The sequence below is a fragment of the Oncorhynchus mykiss genome, chromosome 7 (assembly GCF_057628025.1).
Source record: "Oncorhynchus mykiss isolate SJ-2025 chromosome 7, ASM5762802v1, whole genome shotgun sequence".
NCBI lineage: Eukaryota > Metazoa > Chordata > Actinopteri > Salmoniformes > Salmonidae > Oncorhynchus > Oncorhynchus mykiss.
Window position 1 is genome coordinate 77050001 of NC_143028.1, and position 20000 is coordinate 77070000.

The following is a 20000-nucleotide window of genomic DNA, read 5'->3' on the forward strand; positions in this document are numbered from 1 at the left end:
GAGGTTGTCTGATGAGGGTGCCTGACGAGGGTGTCTGATGAGGGTGTCTGCCCTGGCCTTGCTCCCAGCTCTGGGGGTGTTGCTGAGTCTGATGAGGGTGTCTGCCCTGACCTTGCTCCTAGCTCTGGGGTGGTGCTGAGTCTGATGAGGGTGTCTGATGAGGGTGTCTGCCCTGACCTTGCTCCTAGCTCTGGGGTGGTGCTGAGTCTGATGAGGGTGTCTGATGAGGGTGTCTGATGAGGGTGTCTGATGAGGGTGTCTACCCTGGCCTTGAGGGTGAGGGTGTCTGACCTGGCCTTGAGGGTGAGGATGTCTGGGGTGGTGCTGAGGTAATGGCAGTGTGTTACAGCCCTGGCAAAGTGGCTGGCTTGGCCAGAGGACTGAATGGTACAAGGAGAAAGACATCTACTGATGTAGGATCTTAATTTGATCGTTCTTCAATGCAGGACATGTCAAAACGGTAGTGTATTTGAGGGTTAAAAAGGCTTCTGAAGTTTGTAATTTACACTTGGAAATGTCAGATTTGATTCCTGCTTATGAAAAATGTATCAACCCCTACAAAAATGTTCCTTAATTAGAATCCACGTAATACTTCACATGTACTGTTGCTGCAGGATTATTTTCCTGCTGTAGCAATCTGGATCAAATGAAGATCCTACATCTGATGTCAGAGGTACGTCAAAGTGGTGGAGCGAGACCTTGGCACCATGGCAGGAGGAGGCCGGGTAACTGGGGGATGCCTAGTGTTAATGGACACTCACATCTAAGACGGGATAGAAGTAGATGGATGTGGGCAGTCTTGGCAGATATGACACATGCCGGGGGGGAGGGGGGGGGGGGGTGACAGGAGAAGAGAGGAGGACGGAGGGTCTCTGAGGACTTATGGCAGGTGATAATGGACACTTGGGTTGTAGGTGTGGGGAGATTACAGTAGTTCTCACCTCAGAGAGGGTATTGGTAGAGGGTAGGTTGGAGCGTTGGGGAGAGGTAGAGGGGGGTGGGTAAGTGAGAGGGTAAGATGGTAGGGGGAGGGGGAGAGAGTGGGGGAGAGGGGAGAGGTAGAGTGGAGGGAGGGAGGGAGAGAGAGAGGGGAGGGAGGGAGAGAGGAGAGTGTAAAGGGGAGAGGGGAGGGGTAGAGGGAGGAGAGGGTAGAGATAGCATAGGGGTAGACGATAAGGGAGAGGGTAGAGGGTAGGGGGCAGGAGGTGTTGGGTATGATGCTTTCACCTTGAATCTCACCTCAAATAAAAGCTAAAGGGAAGAGAGGGTGGTGAAAGGTGGAAGAGAGGGTGGAGAAAGGTGGAAGAGAGGGGGAAGAGAGGGTGGAGAAAGGTGGAAGAGAGGGTGGAGAAAGGTGGAAGAGAGGGGGAAGAGGGGGAAGAGAGGGTGAGAAGGGGAAGAGAGGGTGAGAAGGGGAAGAGAGGGTGGAGAGTGGTAAGAGAGGTTGAGAAGGGGAAGAGAGGGTGGAGTGGGGAAGATAGGGGAAATAGAGGGTGGAGAAGGGGAAGAGAGGGTGGAGAGGGGGAAGAGAGGGTGGAGAGGGGAAGAGAGGGTGGAGAAAGGTGGAAGAGAGGGTGGAGAGGGTGGAAGAGAGGGTGGAGAAAGGTGGAAGAGAGGGGGAAGATGGGGGAGAGAGGGTGGAGAGGGGGAAGAGAGGGTGGAGAGGGTGAGAAGGGGAAGAGAGGGGGAAGAGAGGGTGGAGAGGGTGAGAAGGGGAAGAGAGGGTGGAGCGGAGGAAGAGAGTGGAGAGGGGGAAGAGAGGGTGAGCAGGGGAAGAGAGGGTGGAGTGGGGAAGATAGGGGAAATAGAGGGTGGCGAAGGGGAAGAGAGGGTGGAGAGGGGGAAGAGAGGGTGGAGAGGGGAAGAGAGGGTGGAGAAGGGGAAGAGGGGGTGGAGAAGGGGAAGAGAGGGTGGAGAAGGGGAAGAGAGGGTGGAGAGAGGGTGAACAGGGGGAAGAGAGGGTGGAGAGGGGGAAGAGAGGGTGGAGAGGGGGAAGAGAGGGTGGGGAGGGGGAAGAGAGGGTGAGAAGGGGAAAAGAGGGTGGAGGGGGGAAGAGAGGGGAAATAGAGGGTGGAGAAGGGGAAGAGGTGGTGGAGAGGGGGAAGAGAGGGTGGAGAGGGGGTGGAGAAGGGGAAGAGGGGTGGAGAGGGGGAAGAGAGGGTGGAGAAAGGGAAGAGAGGGTGGAGAGAGGGTGAACAGGGGGAAGAGAGGGTGGAGAGGGGGGAGAGAGGGTGGAGAGGGGGAAGAGAGGGTGGGGAGGGGGAAGAGAGGTGGTGGAGAGGGGGAAGAGAGGGTGGAGAGGGGGAAGAGAGGGTGGAGAGGGGAAGAGAGGGTGGAGAAAGGTGGAAGAGAGGGTGGAGAGGGTGGAGAGAGGGGGAAGAGAGGGTGGAGAGAGGGGGAAGAGAGGGTGGAGAGGGATGAGAGGGTGGAGAGGGGGAAGAGAGGAGGAAAAGAGGGGGAAGAGAGGGTTTTATAGGGGGAGAGGGTGAAGAGAGGTTGGAGTGGGGGAAGAGAAGGTGGAGTTGGCATGGAGAGGGGAAAGAGAGGGGGAAGAGAGGATGGAGTTAGCTTGTTTTTATGATGCCTTTCACCCTGTATCTTCTCTACACTCGGCAAGATAAAAAAGACAAAACACTATCAAAGTTAACTTTGACCTCTCTTACTCTCTCTATCTCAGCTTGGATCTATGAAGTAGATATATCTATGACTCAGTTATACTTCGCCTTGTGTTTATACTACTATGAACTATGGGACAACATTGTGTTTATTCTGTTCCTGTACACTGTTCTGAGTGGTGATTCAGCGTTCCACAGTCACTGTCTTATTCTGACAGCCTCGCTCCCTCTTGCCCTGTCTTATCCTCACAGCATGCTGTGCTCTGCTCTGCCTGGGGCGTCCCCGGCCTATCTGTCACGTCCTGACCTTAGTTCCTTTTTTAGGTCTGTATTTTAGTTTGGTCATGGTGTGAGTTGGGGTGCGCATTCTGTTTTGTGTTCTATGTTTTCTATTTCTTTGTGTTTGGCGTGATATGGTTCCCAATCAGAGGCAGCTGGCAATTGTTGTCTCTGATTGAGAACCATACGTAGGCAGCCTGTTTTCCCACTATGTGTTGTGGGTAGTTATTTTCTGTTTAGTGTGTTGTTTCACCTGACAGGACTGTTTGGTTTCTTTCATTCACTTTGTTATTTTATTTTGTGTGTTCAGTTCTAATAAATTAACATGGACACGTACCACGCTGCATAGTGGTCCGATCCTTCCTATTCCCTCCCTCTTCCTATCGTTAGACTATCGTACCGCCTCATACTCACAATGCCCTGACAACCAACCACAGCTTAGTGCTGCTGCACTCTAAGCAAATGAAACATGTACATATTGCCAAGGTTTTGATATCTGATTCACAATCAAAAGAGGATGACTAACTGAGGATCTCTCTCTCTCTCTCTCTATCTCTCTCTCTCTCTCTCTCTCTCTCTCTCTCTCTCTCTCTCCTCTCTATCTGTCTCTTTCTCTGTCTATTTCTCTCTCTCTATCTCTCTCTCTCTCTCTCTCTCTCTCTCTCTCTCTCTCTCTCTCCTCTCTATCTGTCTCTTTCTCTGTCTATTTCTCTCTCTCTCTCTCTCTCTCTCTCTTTCTCTCTATATCTATCTATATATCTCTCTGTCTCTCATCTCTCTTTCCTCTCTCTCACTCTCTCCTCTCTTTCTCTCTCTATCTCTCTGTATCTGTCATCTCACTTTCCTCTCTCTCACTCTCTCCTCTCTTTCTGTCTTTATCTCTCTCATCTCTCTTTCCTCTCTCTCACTCTCTCCTCTCTTTCTGTCTTTATCTCTCTCATCTCTCTTTCCTCTCTCTCACTCTCTCCTCTCTTTCTGTCTTTATCTCTCTCATCTCTCTTTCCTCTCTCTCACTCTCTCCTCTCTTTCTGTCTTTATCTCTCTCATCTCTCTTTCCTCTCTCTCACTCTCTCCTCTCTTTCTGTCTTTATCTCTCTCATCTCTCTTTCCTCACTCTCACTCTCTCCTCTCTTTCTGTCTTTATCTCTCTCATCTCTCTTTCCTCTCTCTCACTCTCTCCTCTCTTTCTGTCTTTATCTCTCTCTCTCTTCTTTTCTTTCTTGACTTTGCAGCATCTGTCCAGCAGACACAGTGTCCAGCAAAGCACAACCCAGGTACAGTATAGTTCACAGACTTTCTTTTTTCGTTTACTCAACTTTTTGGTCAAAGTGTTATCTGGGCGTAACATTTTTAGTTGGCACAACATGAGAAAATTAATGCAAAAATGTTTGTCAAGTTAAAATGATGTGTTTGCTCAATTTGTCTCATATGTTCATTCAACTAGAAAATATTAGAAAATATTTTTCCTATTTTATCTAAACATGGCTGTGAAACTACATTTACATGTTCAGTCATTTAACAGAAGCTCTTATCAACAGAGTGACTTACAGTCAGTACATTCATCTTCAGATGGCTAGGTGAGACAACCACAGATCACAGTCTGAGTCAGTACATTCATCTTCAGATGGCTAGGTGAGACAACCACAGATCACAGTCTGAGTCAGTACATTCATCTTCAGATGGCTAGGTGAGACAACCACAGATCACAGTCTGAGTCAGTACATTCATCTTCAGATGGCTAGGTGAGACAACCACAGATCACAGTCTGAGTCAGTACATTCACCTTCAGATGGCTAGGTGAGACAACCACAGATCACAGTCTGAGTCAGTACATTCATCTTCAGATGGCTAGGTGAGACAACCACAGATCATAGTCTGAGTCAGTACATTCACCTTCAGATGGCTAGGTGAGACAACCACAGATCACAGTCAGAGTCAGTACATTCATCTTCAGATGGCTAGGTGAGACAACCACAGATCACAGTCAGAGTCAGTACATTCATCTTCAGATAGCTAGGTGAGACAACCACAGATCACAGTCAGAGTCAGTACATTCATCTTCAGATAGCTAGGTGAGACAACCACAGATCACAGTCAGAGTCAGTACATTCATCTTCAGATAGCTAGGTGAGACAATCACAGTCAGAGTCAGTACATTCACCTTCAGATGGCTAGGTGAGACAATCACAGTCAGAGTCAGTACATTCATCTTCAGATAGCTATGTGAGACAATCACAGATCACAGTCAGAGTCAGTACATTCATCTTCAGATAGCTAGGTGAGACAATCACAGTCAGAGTCAGTACATTCATCTTCAGATAGCTAGGTGGGATCACAGATCACAGTCAGAGTCAGTACATTCATCTTCAGATGGCTAGGTGAGACAACCACAGATCACAGTCAGAGTCAGTACATTCATCTTCAGATGGCTAGGTGAGACAACCACAGATCACAGTCAGAGTCAGTACATTCATCTTCAGATGGCTAGGTGAGACAACCACAGATCACAGTCAGAGTCAGTACATTCATCTTCAGGGAGGGAGGGAAATGTGTGTTAGAGCATGAACCTGCAGGAGCGAGTCACTGTTTTGATGTTTTCAGAGAACTACAGCGTGTTGTCCAGGGTCAGGGTCACGCCAAGGTTCTTTCACTCTGGGAGGGGGGGGGGGGGGGGGGGGGGCACTGTGTAGGGGGGGGCACCTGCCAGGTAGGATCCAATCCAAGAGTGCGCAGAGCCTGAGACGCCCAGCCCTGAGAGGGTGGAGAGGAGGCAGAGCCTGAGACGCCCAGCCCTGAGAGGGTGGAGAGGAGGCAGAGCCTGAGATGCCCAGCCCTGAGTTGGTGGAGAGGAGGCAGAACCTGAGACGCCCAGCCCTGAGAGGGTGGAGAGGAGGCAGAGCCTGAGACACCCAGCCCTGAGAGGGTGGAGAGGAGGCTGAGCCTGAGACGCCCAGCCCTGAGTTGGTGGAGAGGAGGCAGAACCTGAGACGCCCAGCCCTGAGAGGGTGGAGAGGAGGCAGAGCCTGAGACGCCCAGCCCTGAAAGGGTGGAGAGGAGGCTGAGCCTGAGACGGCCAGCCCTGAGAGGGTGGAGAGGAGGCAGAGCCTGAGAATCCCAGCCCTGAGAGGGTGGAGAGGAGGCAGAGCCTGAGACACCCAGCCCTGAGAGGGTGGAGAGGAGGCAGAGCCTGAGACGCCCAGCCCCGAGAGGGTGGAGAGGAGGCTGAGCCTGAGACGCCCAGCCCTGAGAGGGTGGAGAGGAGGCAGAGCCTGAGACTCCCAAACCTGAGAGGGTGGAGAGGAGGCAGAGCCTGAGATACCCAGCCCTGAGAGGGTGGAGAGGAGGCAGAGCCTGAGACGCCCAGCCCTGAGAGGGTGGAGAGGAGGCAGAGCCTGAGACTCCCAGCCCTGAGAGGGTGGAGAGGAGGCAGAGCCTGAGACGCCCAGCCATGAGAGAGTGGAGAGGAGGATCTGAGGGTTCAGTGTCGAAGCCAGTGGATAGATCTATGGGGATGAGAACAGAGGAGAGATTCAGCTTTGGCAGAGCGGAGAGCTGTGACACAGAGGAGAGCAGTCTCAGTTGAGGGAGTCGACTTGAAGCCAGACTAGTTAGGGTCAAGAAGATTGTTCTGAGAGAGATGGTGAGAGCGTCAGAGACAGAACACTCAAGTGTTTTGGAGAGAAACTAAATGGATACTGGTCTGTAGTTTTTGACTTCAGAGGAGTTGAGTGTTGGTTTCTTGAGGAGAGGAGCAACTCATAATATTTTGAAGTCAGAGTGGACACAGCCAGCTGTCAGGGATGAGTTGATGAGGGAGGTGAGGAATGAGAAAAGCACTCTAGAGATGGGTTTGGAGAAGGGAGGAGGGGATGGGGTTGAGCGTGCAGGTGTTCTGGCGGCAGTTGCTGGATTTCATCTGGAGAGAGAGGGGAGAAAGGGGTCAAGGGTGGTTCTGTGTGAAAGAGAAAGGGGTCAAGGGTGGTTCTGTGTGAATGAGAAATTGGTCAAGGGTGGTTCTGTGTGAATGTGAAAGGGGTCAAGGGTGGTTCTGTGTGAATGTGAAAGGGGTCAAGGTTGGTTCTGTGTGAATGTCTAAGGGATCAAGGGTGGTTCTGTGTGAATGGGAAAGGGGTCAAGGGTGGTTCTGTGTGAAAGAGAAAGGGGTCAAGGGTGGTTCTGTGTGAATGAGAAAGGTGTCACTCTCTCCTCTCTTTCTGTCTTTATCTCTCTCATCTCTCTTTCCTCTCTCTCACTCTCTTCTCTCTTTCTGTCTTTATCAACTACAGCGTGTTGTCCAGGGTCAGGGTCACGCCAAGGTTCTTTCACCCTGGGAGGGGGGGGGGGGGGGGGCACTGTGTAGCTGTCAACTGTGATGGAGAGGTCTTATAGAGGGCAGGCCTTACCCGGGACGAAGAACAGCTCTGTCTTGTCGAGGTTGAGCTTGAGGTGGTGAACCTACATCCAAGCTGAGATATCTGCCAGGCACGCAGAGATGTGTGTTGCCACCTGGATGCCAGGGGGGGGTATTTGAGTTTCATCCGCATAGCAATGATAGGAGTGACCATGTGAGGATATGACAGAGTGACTTGGTGACTTGGTGTTCAGAGACAAGAGGAGAGGGCCTAGAACTGAGCCCTGGGGGACAAGAATAGTGAGAGTATGTGGTGCAGACATAGATCCTCTCTACACCACCTGTTAGGAACGACCTGCCAGGTAGGATCCAATCCAAGAGTGCGCAGAGCCTGAGACGCCCAGCCCTGAGAGGGTGGAGAGGAGGCAGAGCCTGAGACGCCCAGCCCTGAGAGGGTGGAGAGGAGGCAGAGCCTGAGATGCCCAGCCCTGAGTTGGTGGAGAGGAGGCAGAACCTGAGACGCCCAGCCCTGAGAGGGTGGAGAGGAGGCAGAGCCTGAGACACCCAGCCCTGAGAGGGTGGAGAGGAGGCTGAGCCTGAGACGCCCAGCCCTGAGTTGGTGGAGAGGAGGCAGAACCTGAGACGCCCAGCCCTGAGAGGGTGGAGAGGAGGCAGAGCCTGAGACGCCCAGCCCTGAGAGGGTGGAGAGGAGGCTGAGCCTGAGACGGCCAGCCCTGAGAGGGTGGAGAGGAGGCAGAGCCTGAGAATCCCAGCCCTGAGAGGGTGGAGAGGAGGCAGAGCCTGAGACACCCAGCCCTGAGAGGGTGGAGAGGAGGCAGAGCTTGAGACGCCCAGCCCCGAGAGGGTGGAGAGGAGGCTGAGCCTGAGACGCCCAGCCCTGAGAGGGTGGAGAGGAGGCAGAGCCTGAGACTCCCAAACCTGAGAGGGTGGAGAGGAGGCAGAGCCTGAGACACCCAGCCCTGAGAGGGTGGAGAGGAGGCAGAGCCTGAGACGCCCAGCCCTGAGAGGGTGGAGAGGAGGCAGAGCCTGAGACTCCCAGCCCTGAGAGGGTGGAGAGGAGGCAGAGCCTGAGACGCCCAGCCATGAGAGAGTGGAGAGGAGGATCTGAGGGTTCAGTGTCGAAGCCAGTGGATAGATCTATGGGGATGAGAACAGAGGAGAGATTCAGCTTTGGCAGAGCGGAGAGCTGTGACACAGAGGAGAGCAGTCTCAGTTGAGGGAGTCGACTTGAAGCCAGACTAGTTAGGGTCAAGAAGATTATTCTGAGAGAGATGGTGAGAGCGTCAGAGACAGAACACTCAAGTGTTTTGGAGAGAAACTAAATGGATACTGGTCTGTAGTTTTTGACTTCAGAGGAGTTGAGTGTTGGTTTCTTGAGGAGAGGAGCAACTCATAATATTTTGAAGTCAGAGTGGACACAGCCAGCTGTCAGGGATGAGTTGATGAGGGAGGTGAGGAATGAGAAAAGCACTCTAGAGATGGGTTTGGAGAAGGGAGGAGGGGATGGGGTTGAGCGTGCAGGTGTTCTGGCGGCAGTTGCTGGATTTCATCTGGAGAGAGAGGGGAGAAAGGGGTCAAGGGTGGTTCTGTGTGAAAGAGAAAGGGGTCAAGGGTGGTTCTGTGTGAATGAGAAATTGGTCAAGGGTGGTTCTGTGTGAATGTGAAAGGGGTCAAGGGTGGTTCTGTGTGAATGTGAAAGGGGTCAAGGTTGGTTCTGTGTGAATGTCTAAGGGATCAAGGGTGGTTCTGTGTGAATGGGAAAGGGGTCAAGGGTGGTTCTGTGTGAAAGAGAAAGGGGTCAAGGGTGGTTCTGTGTGAATGAGAAAGGTGTCAAGGGTGGTTCTGTGTGAAAGAGAAAGGGGTCAAGGGTGGTTCTGTGTGAATGAGAAAGGGGACAAGGGTGGTTCTGTGTGAATGTCTAAGGGGTCAAGGGTGGTTCTGTGTGAATGAGAAAGGAGTCAAGGGTGGTTCTGTGTGAATGTGACTAGTTGACAGATGTCGTCAACCTACTTTTCGAAGTGGTTTACAAAGTTGTCCGCAGAGAGGGAGGAGGAGGAGGGAGAAGGTGGAAAATAGTTTCCTGGGGTTAGAGGCAGAAGCATTTAGAGTGGCTTTAGCAGCAGATACAGAGGAATATAAGGTAGAGAGGAGGGAGTGAAAGGATGATAGGTCCTCTGGAAGTTTAGTTTTCCTTCATTTTTGTTCAGCTGCCCGCAGCCCTGTTCTGAAAGCTTGCAATGAGTCACTCAGTCATGGAGCAAGAGGGGAGGGCCGAGCCGGCCTGGTGGGAAGGGGACAGTCATGGAGCAGGAGGGGAGAGCCGAGCCAGCCTGGTGGAAAGGGGACAGTCATGGAGCAGGAGGGGAGGGCCGAGCCGGCCTGGTGGAAAGGGGACAGTCATGGAGCAGGAGGGGAGAGCCGAGCCGGCCTGGTGGAAAGGGGACAGTCATGGAGCAGGAGGGGAGGGCCGAGCCGGCCTGGTGGAAAGGGGACAGTCATGGAGCAGGAGGGGAGGGCCGAGCCGGCCTGGTGGAAAGGGGACAGTCATGGAGCAGGAGGGGAGGGCCGAGCCAGCCTGGTGGAAAGGGGACAGTCATGGAGCAGGAGGGGAGGGCCGAGCCAGCCTGGTGGAAAGGGGACATTCATGGGATGTGGAAAGGGAGGAGAGGAGGATCATGGAGGCAGGATCAAGATACAGGAAGGAGAAGTAGAAGGGAGAGATGATAGGATAGAAGAGGAGAGTGTAGTGGGAGAGAGAGAGAGAGAGAGAGAGAGAGAGAGAGAGAGAGAGAGAGAGAGAGAGAGAGAGACAGAGAGAGACAGAGAGAGAGAGAGAGAAAGAAGATTGTGACAGCGTTTGACTATCTGGGTAGGGGCTGAGTGGCTAGGGTCGGAAGAGAGGGAGACAGAAAATGAGACAAAGTAGTGATTAGTGACCTGGCGGGGGTTGCAGTGAGATCAGTAGAATGAGGTCAAATCTATTGCCCGCCCTGTGAGTTGGATGGTACTGGGAAACGGTGAGGTCAAAAGAGACTAAATAAGAGAATAAATAACTCCAAGTCAGATATCAGGAGGTTGATATCACCCAGTATGAGGAAACACACACACAACTAGTTAAACAGCACTTTTAACATGTTCTTTTAAACAGTAATTAGTATTCAACATGTCCTCACCTGGGATTTGAACTCACAACCGATTGATTTAATGAAATTCTAATCTTCCTGCTACGCCACCATATCTGTGTCGATTATTGTTTGATATCAATTATTCTTTCATCATTGATTTGATTTGCTTATTTAAGCATTTTGAGGTTTTTCTGTATCGTTGTCTAATGTTGGTGGGGCATTTTACTCTGTTTTAATGGTACTCCTGAAATCACTGAGAAATAAAATAGTTTTTCTTGAGTGTACATTTAGCACAGCTGAGATTTACATTGAAGTGCAAAGTGTAGCAATACAGGTGAAATCAGTGATTGACACAGACATGATGGAGACGCAGGTGTAGCAGGAAGATTGGAATGCTGTGAACCAAGAGGTTGTGAGTTTAAATCCCAGGTGAGGACATGATGAATACTATTTACTGTATAAATGAACATGCACAACATGTATGTCAAATATGTACATGTAAGTTGAAAGACCATGTTAAATGTACTGTGTGTGTAACTAATTCCACAGCCTTTTTTTGTTGGTAAAAAAAATGCCAAAATAATAATTTGTATTTGAGACAAATTGAGTAAACACATCATTTTAAGTTGACTGAATTTTTGCCTATGTTTTCTCATGTTGGAGCTAAGTTTGGGCCAACTAAAAATGTTAAATTCAGGTCACACTTCTACCGACAAGTTAATGAATAAGTAAACAAGAAAAAAGCTGTGGAAGCAGTTATTTATTTAGTTGAAACATCTAGATTGTTTTTGACAGTGTATTCTAGCCCTGTGTACACGTCTCTGTGTACACGTCTCTGTGTACACGTCTCTGTGTGCCGTCTCGTCTACGCAGGCTGACAGTGTGCGTCGGAGCCACGGTGTAGAGCCCTGTCGTATCCCCGTCCCTCACCACCTGTTCGTCAGCCTGAAGAGCTTCACCTACAACACCATGGGAGAAGACACAGACGTCTTCTTCTCTCTCTACGACCTCAGGGAGGGGAAACAGATCAGGTAAAGGGATGCTGTAGTGTTGTGCTACAAAGTGTTTTCGGGGTCGAACTACCTGAACAACCGGAGGGAGTGAAAGCTATCAAGTTAAAAGGGATTCTAGAGTTTCCGGGTTTAATGCTAGTGGTTCAACGGGGGCCTGTTCACCTGTACAACCTGAGGGGGGAGCCTGAGACGCCCAGCCCTGAAAGGGTGGGCGTCTCAACCCTCTCAGGGCTGGGCGTCTCAGGCTCTGCCTCCTGTGCAAACAGAATCCGGTGATGGAGTGGAAATAGAGAAGAGGTTATGGAACACCCCTGTTTTTGGAAAAACAACTGTTAAAAGTCGTCCATATCAACATCGTTGACGTCAAAATGTTTATGAAATTGGATTGATTTCCTCTGATCCATTTAGCCGTTTACATGAAAAACATTTAAGTACTTTGCATTCGCTTAAAACCTCTTTCAGTATACATTTTCCTGGCAATTAGTCCCTGATGTTGCAGGGGGAGATGGGGGAGGCAGGGGGAGATGGGGGAGGGATGGGGGAGATGGGGGAGGCAGGGGAGAGATGGGGGAGGCAGGGGAGAGATGGGGGGAGGCAGGGAAGAGGAGAGATGGGGGAGAGATGGGGGGAGGCAGGGAAGAGATTGGGGAGAGATGGGGGGAGGCAGGGGAGAGATGGGGGGAGGCAGGGGGAGAGATGGGGGAGGCAGGGGGAGATGGGGGAGGCAGGGGAGAGATGGGGGGAGGCAGGGGGAGATGGGGGAGATGGGGGAGGCAGGGGAGAGATGGGGGGAGGCAGGGGGAGATGGGGGAGGCAGGGGGAGATGGGGGAGGCATGGGAGAGATGGGGGAGGCAGGGGGAGATGGGGGAGGCAGGGGGGAGGCAGTGGGGAGATGGGGGAGGCAGGGGGGAGGCAGGGGAGGCAGGGGGAGGCAGGGGGAGATGGGGGAGGCAGGGGGAGATGGGGGAGGCAGGGGGGAGGCAGGGGAGAGATGGGGGAGGCAGGGGGAGGCATGGGAGAGATGGGGGAGGCAGGGGAGAGATGGGGAGGCAGGGGGAGATGGGGGAGGCAGGGGGGAGGCAGGGTAGAGATGGGGGAGGCAGGGGAGATATGGGGGAGGCAGGGGGGAGGCAGGGGGAGGCAGGGGAGAGATGGGGAGAGATGGGGGAGGCAGGGGGAGATGGGGGAGGCAGAGGGAGATGGGGGAGGCAGGGGAGAGATGGGGGAGGCAGGGGAGAGATGGGGGAGGCAGGGGGAGATGGGGGAGGCAGGGGAGAGATGGGGGAGGCAGGGGGAGATGGGGGAGGCAGGGGGGGTAGACAGAGGAGGAGGGAGATAGCTAGATGAACAGCGGGCAACACACGCACATACTGTGTACCTCCTCTTTCCTCTCCGCCTCCCCCTTCCTCCTCCACACAGAGATCAGCTTAAGGAAACTTGTCCAGTTGGCTTGACCTTGATAACCTGTTGTCAAGATAACCTGTTGTCATGGCATTATCTTCTCTCACAATGACAGTCAGCTCAGGTTACAAGTGGCAGGTGTATGTGTTTGTGTGTGTGTGTGTGTGTGTGTGTGTGTGTGTGTGTGTGTGTGTGTGTGTGTGTGTGTGTGTGTGTGTGTGTGTGTGTGTGTGCGCTTCCTTGTGCGTGCGTGTGTGTGTGTGTGTGTGTGGCAGCCTCTGTTCTGAAGGAGGAAGTGATGCAGATACACAGTAGTTTGTCACTGAGAACATACTACATCAACCCTCTGCGATACTGACATGTATTAGTCATCCTTCAGAACCCAGGAGAGGAGAGAAAGAAAAAAAGGAACAACAAAGCTTATAGAGAGAGGAATATTTACTGTTCCTGTGATTCTGGTCTCTAGAGGTGCTCTGGAGGAATATGAAGAGGAGAATATGTAGAGGAGGACTTGTTTCACGAGAACACAGTAGAATCAATAAAGACTGAAGAGGTTTGCCTTGAGACCGAAGGAGCTCTAGTAGTTTTATAGTTTCCAAGGAGACTTAGTTACCAAGGAAGCATATTTAAATAAATGTGGGCTGAAGTGTAGCTTTCTTTGTCAAATCTCCTCTCCTCTCCTCTCCTCTCCTCTCCTCTCCTCTCCTCTCCTCTCCTCTCCTCTCCTCTCCTCTCCTCTCCTCTCCTCTCCTCTCCTCTCAGTTTATGACAGAACTATAACTGCAGTCCCTCCCACTCACAACCTGTCCATGTGCTAGCCCTGCGTCGGCTGAGAGGGCAGCCGAAAACAAGACTATTCTTATTTTTATCCAACCAATGCCCCCCCCCTCACATATTCCCTGTTTGTGGTTGTTATAGTAACGCTAGATCATGGAGTTCCTCTGTAACTAGTGGTTGTTATAGTAACGCTAGATCATGGAGTTCCTCTGTAACTGTAGTGGTTGTTATAGTAACGCTAGATCATGGAGTTCCTATGTAACTGTAGTGGTTGTTATAGTAACGCTAGATCATGGAGTTCCTCTGTAACTGTACACACACACACACACACACACACACACACTTCAGGAATACAACATTCCTCTATGATTGAAATATTCCCTAGTTCCTTCCCTCTGCCTATTCTTCCAGCTCCCTTGTTGTACTCACAGGTATGATTTCATTGTAAACTCAGGTTTTATTAGCGTCCAACAAAACATCTCAGATGACCTTCAATTTTTATTTAAAACAATGTCTCCGTTGAACCCAGACTCCATAAATATCACTGCTCTCCAGGTCACTGTGCACAACTCACTGCAACTTGACATGTGATTGGGTAAAGCTACATTCAGAAACCTCTCTGCGTTTTCTGTGCAAACAAACAATGTAATGGAAATAACATCTTGATTATGTCATCCAGCCTGGATGTTACCCATTTTCCACACTGAACATGTTTAAATACTGTATGTATCTAATACTTCTGTATTGTTTGATCCTGTATTGTTTCAATGGTCTCTTAACTAAAGTCTCATTTTTGCTGAGTGGTGGGTATCCTCATATCACTCCCCTGAGGAAGACATTAGCAGGCAGCCATCTTTGATGATTGTGCAATGCTGTGTGGTTTGGGGTGTGCATCTGAAATGGCCCGTTATTCCCTATAAATCCCCCCCTCCCCCCACACACAGGCGCTCTGATCCAAATAAGTGGACTAGGGAATAGGGGGCAATTTTGGACACACACCTCAAACCACAGCACCATTCATCAAAGACTGCCCGCCCTACAGTCTGCTCTCAGAGTGCAGCTGCAGGGACTCAGACTCGGTATCGCGTTCCCCACAGCTCTCACTCCCTAGGGATGATAGATTCTCCTTGGGTCTGTGTGTGTTAGAATATAAATATCTAGCTACTGTCGTGTCTTTGGCTATGCCGGATTAAGTGATATGACATGCTATTCTATAAAATCCTTTTCTCCGTAATTAATATTACCTGATTGAGCTAATCATGTAAATGTAATTAACTAGAGAGTCGGGGCACCACAAAATAATATTTATAGAGCTGTTATCTTCCGAATAAACTCTTAAAGACCTAGTAATATTTTACATCATTAGCAGTCAATATTAATCGTCACCTTAATTCAGTCTCATCTGAAAGTTGTAAATTCTTGGTTATCTTCACGAACCCTGGCTAACAAGTTGAATCAGCAATACAAAATTGGGTTTAAAAATGTATTTACTAAATACCCAACTAATCACACAGAATTACATATACACAGAATTAATCAACTTGATTACAAATTACGTTATAAAGGAAAACGTCCCTAGCGGACGGAACGGATATGACAGCTGGTTACACAAAAGAAAGGGGGCTGGGTTTGAGTGAAAGAGCGGAAAGACTGAGGAACAAAGGGAGAAGCTGTGCTATCGTAAATACAGTATCTTATGCATTCTAAATTACCGGCCATTTGGAAAAGGAAAATGCAATAAATATTTACTCTGAGCTGCGCTTCGAAAGGTTGGTGGTAGATGGAAGGCCGTGTTGCCAATCCGAGTCCTTTGTCCTTTGAAGAATGTCTCTGGTGGTCAATTGCATGCGTTGTAGTTACGTTGTTGTGTGATAGACAGGATACATTGTCTGTTCTTTCCTAGCCTGCGTTTGCAGCCGCTGTTGCTAACTCAACGACTAGGGGGATTCACTTCTGTAGTGAATAAGAGTTCAAAGTTCATACCATTCGCAACCAAAGCTCACGCTAAGGTTGGCTTAGTTCTGTAGTTGACATGTTAGTCCTTTTAACGCAGAGGCTGCAGACCTCACGTACTTGGAACAGGAGGTTACATTTTTGTCAAGGGCTTATATAGTGGAGGGCGAAAAGGAGTGTGTTTCATAGTTTACAACCTATGTCTCTTCACGTGGGCGGGCCACTGAGTCGGGCCTAATTCCCTCATGAAAACCCAATTCTCACATTTTAGAAGCTAAAATCACATTTCATCCCATCACGAATAATTTCATATTCAAACATTTAAATTGAACAACAATTCCATGTGAATCCGATAACTCTGATGTGTAGACTTTCCACTGTAGAGTTTATGTCATCCTATCATTGATGAGAATGTATCAGATGACAACCGAACTGACATCATATTCATTAAGTACCACCGCATATGTTCAATTGGTCAGATTAACAGAATATAGTTCATTTCCCCCCACCTACTGATGTTCCCAGAATCTCTATGTTAACCAAGGGTTTTGCAAATGTAACATCCATAGGGTAGAGAGAGGAAAAAGGGGGGACGAGGTATTTATGACTGTCATAAACCTACCCCCAGGCCAACGTTATGACACTACCTTAGAGGACTTGAAACTACACTTGGATACTATAGCTAGCTTACCCAAGAGCGTCAGTTCAACTTCAAACTAGCTATCTTATAAAAAAATATATATAAAAAACACATATATATATATATATATATATATATATATATATATATATATATATATATATATATATATATTTTTTTTTTTGGTTTTTATTTTATTTAACTAGGCAAGTCAGTTAAGAACAAATTCTTATTAACAATGATGGCCTACACTGGCCAAACCCAGGCGATGTTGGGCCAATTGTGTGCCGCCCTATGGGCTGTTACTTCTTGCACTTATAGCACAGGAGGTTGGTGCCACCTTAATTGGGGGGAACGGATGAGTGGAATGGTTTCAAAAACAGACACGTGTTTGATGCCATTCCATTCGTTCCAAACATTATTGTCAGCTGTCCTCCCTTCATTAGCCTCCACTGACCTAGAGCAAAGAGAAAAAACAGCTGTTCTTTTGAACAATTTTTTACTTTTAAACAAATTGGCAATAGGCTTTAAGAACGCGTATAGGAAAGGACATTCAACAAGCACGACGCTTACACAAATGACTGATGATTGATAAATTGATGATGAAAATATTGTGGTAGCCTTTTTGTTAGACTTCAGTTCGGCTTTTGACATTATTGATCATAGTCTGCTGCTGGAAAAACGTGTTCTGGCTTTACATCCTTACAGCTTTACCTGTCCAACAGAACACAGCGGGTGTTCTTTAATGGAAGCCTCTCCAACATTATCCAGGTAGAATCAGGAATTCCCCAGGGTTAGCTGTCTACTGTTACATGTTACTGGCTTTGAGTAATGTCTATGTATGCGGATGACTCAACACGTCAGCTACTACAGTGACGGAAATGTGTGGCAAGGAATAAGTTAGCCCTAAATATTTCAAAAACTAAAAGCATTGTATTTGGGACAAATCATTCACTAAACCCTAAACCTCAACAAAATATTGTAATAAATAATGTGAAAATTGAGCAAGTTGAGATGAACTAAACTGCTTTGGAGTAACCCTGCATTGTAAACATGTTGATGCAAAAACATGTTGATGCAACAGTAGCTAAGATGGGGAGAGGTCTGTCCATAATAGAGTGCTGATCGGCCTACTAAACAACAAGGCAGGTCCTACAGGCCCTAGTTTCTTCCTTCTTAACAACACTATCAACAAGGCAGGTCCTACAGGCCCTAGTTTCTACCTTCTAAACAACACTGTCAACAAGGCAGGTCCTACAGGCCCTAATTTCTACCTTCTTAACAACACTATCAACAAGGCAGGTCCTACAGGCCCTAGTTTCTACCTTCTTAACAACACTATCAACAAGGCAGGTCCTACAGGCCCTAGTTTCTACCTTCTTAACAACACTATCAACAAGGCAGGTCCTACAGGCCCTAGTCTCTACCTTCTTAACAACACTATCAACAAGGCAGGTACTACAGGCCCTAGTTTCTACCTTCTTAACAACACTATCAACAAGGCAGGTCCTACAGGCCCTAGTTTCTACCTTCTTAACAACACTATCAACAAGGCAGGTCCTACAGGCCCTAGTTTCTACCTTCTTAACAACACTATCAACAAGGCAGGTACTACAGGCCCTAGTTTCTACCTTCTTAACAACACTATCAACAAGGCAGGTCCTACAGGCCCTAGTTTCTACCTTCTTAACAACACTATCAACAAGGCAGGTCCTACAGGCCCTAGTTTTTACCTTCTTAACAACACTATCAACAAGACAGGTCCTACAGGCCCTAGTTTCTACCTTCTTACAACACTATCAACAAGGCAGGTCCTACAGGCCCTAGTTTCTACCTTCTTAACAACACTATCAACAAGGCAGGTCCTACAGGCCCTAGTTTCTACCTTCTTAACAACACTATCAACAAGGCAGGTCCTACAGGCCCTAGTTTCTACCTTCTTAACAACACTATCAACAAGGCAGGTCCTACATGCCCTAGTTTCTACCTTCTTAACAACACTATCAACAAGGCAGGTCCTACAGGCCCTAGTTTCTACCTTCTTAACAACACTATCAACAAGGCAGGTCCTACAGGCCCTAGTTTCTACCTTCTTAACAACACTATCAACAAGACAGGTCCTACAGGCCCTAGTTTCTACCTTCTTACAACACTATCAACAAGGCAGGTCCTACAGGCCCTAGTTTCTACCTTCTTAACAACACTATCAACAAGACAGGTCCTACAGGCCCTAGTTTCTACCTTCTTACAACACTATCAACAAGGCAGGTACTACAGGCCCTAGTTTCTACCTTCTTAACAACACTATCAACAAGGCAGGTCCTACAGGCCCTAGTTTCTACCTTCTTAACAACACTATCAACAAGGCAGGTCCTACAGGCCCTAGTTTCTACCTTCTTAACAACACTATCAACAAGGCAGGTACTACAGGCCCTAGTTTCTACCTTCTTAACAACACTATCAACAAGGCAGGTCCTACAGGCCCTAGTTTCTACCTTCTTAACAACACTATCAACAAGGCAGGTACTACAGGCCCTAGTTTTTACCTTCTTAACAACACTATCAACAAGACAGGTCCTACAGGCCCTAGTTTCTACCTTCTTACAACACTATCAACAAGGCAGGTCCTACAGGCCCTAGTTTCTACCTTCTTAACAACACTATCAACAAGGCAGGTCCTACAGGCCCTAGTTTCTACCTTCTTAACAACACTATCAACAAGGCAGGTCCTACAGGCCCTAGTTTCTACCTTCTTAACAACACTATCAACAAGGCAGGTCCTACATGCCCTAGTTTCTACCTTCTTAACAACACTATCAACAAGGCAGGTCCTACAGGCCCTAGTTTCTACCTTCTTAACAACAATATCAACAAGGCAGGTCCTACAGGCCCTAGTTTCTACCTTCTTAACAACACTATCAACAAGACAGGTCCTACAGGCCCTAGTTTCTACCTTCTTACAACACTATCAACAAGGCAGGTCCTACAGGCCCTAGTTTCTACCTTCTTAACAGCACTATCAACAAGGCAGGTCCTACAGGCCCTAGTTTCTACCTTCTTAACAACACTATCAACAAGGCAGGTCCTACAGGCCCTAGTTTCTACCTTCTTAACAGCACTATCAACAAGGCAGGTCCTACAGGCCCTAGCGTTGTCACACCTGGACTACTGTTCAGTGGTGTGGTCAGGTGCCACAAAGATAGACCTCTAAAAATTGCAATTGGCTCAGAACTGGGCAGCACAGCTGGCCCTTAAATGAATTTTCTCTCAAGAGACAACATGCAATTTATCCTACTGTGATTAATGGTACCCCGTGGAGCACGCAAACGTAGCATGGTAGCTTGGATGATTCAAGTTTCTCCTGGAGAATAAATAAATAGGATATAACAGATAGTCTAGCTGTTGGTGTGCAGATTAATAGATAAACTAATAGCTTGCTGTTGGTGTGTAGATTAATAACTACTCATTTGGTGACATTTATATTGTGCTGATGGTTTGTCCTTACTGGACCCAACAGACGGTATCTGGTGTGTAAAGATAGTACCTCATGGGTGTGGTCATGGGTGTGGTCATGGGTGTGGTCATGGGTGTGGTCGTGGGTGTCGTCATGGGTGTGGTCATGGGTGTCGTCATGGGTGTGGTCATGGGTGTCGTCATGGGTGTGGTCATGGGTGTCGTCGTGGGTGTCGTCATGGGTGTGGTCATGGGTGTGGTCATGGGTGTCGTCATGGGTGTGGTCTTACTTTAGATGGGCTGTCTTTGCTTTCTGTGAGTCACGAGGAGACGCAGCATGCGGCCCAGCCGACACAATATTAACAAGAAAA

The 20000-nt window shown here is 48.8% G+C and overlaps 1 protein-coding gene across 28 annotated transcripts in view; it reads left to right on the forward strand.

The window, feature by feature from the left end:
- The window catches only part of dock3 (dedicator of cytokinesis 3), a 398499-nt gene that overhangs the window by 268281 nt on the left and 110218 nt on the right, over window positions 1–20000 (forward strand). For all 28 annotated transcript variants that reach the window (XM_090242011.1, XM_090242016.1, XM_036984230.2 and 25 more), the window contains exons 8-9: window positions 4127–4168; window positions 11265–11422. In XM_090242011.1, coding sequence (XP_090098137.1) covers window positions 4127–4168; window positions 11265–11422 — 200 coding nt within the window. The remainder of the gene's footprint in view (window positions 1–4126; window positions 4169–11264; window positions 11423–20000) is intronic.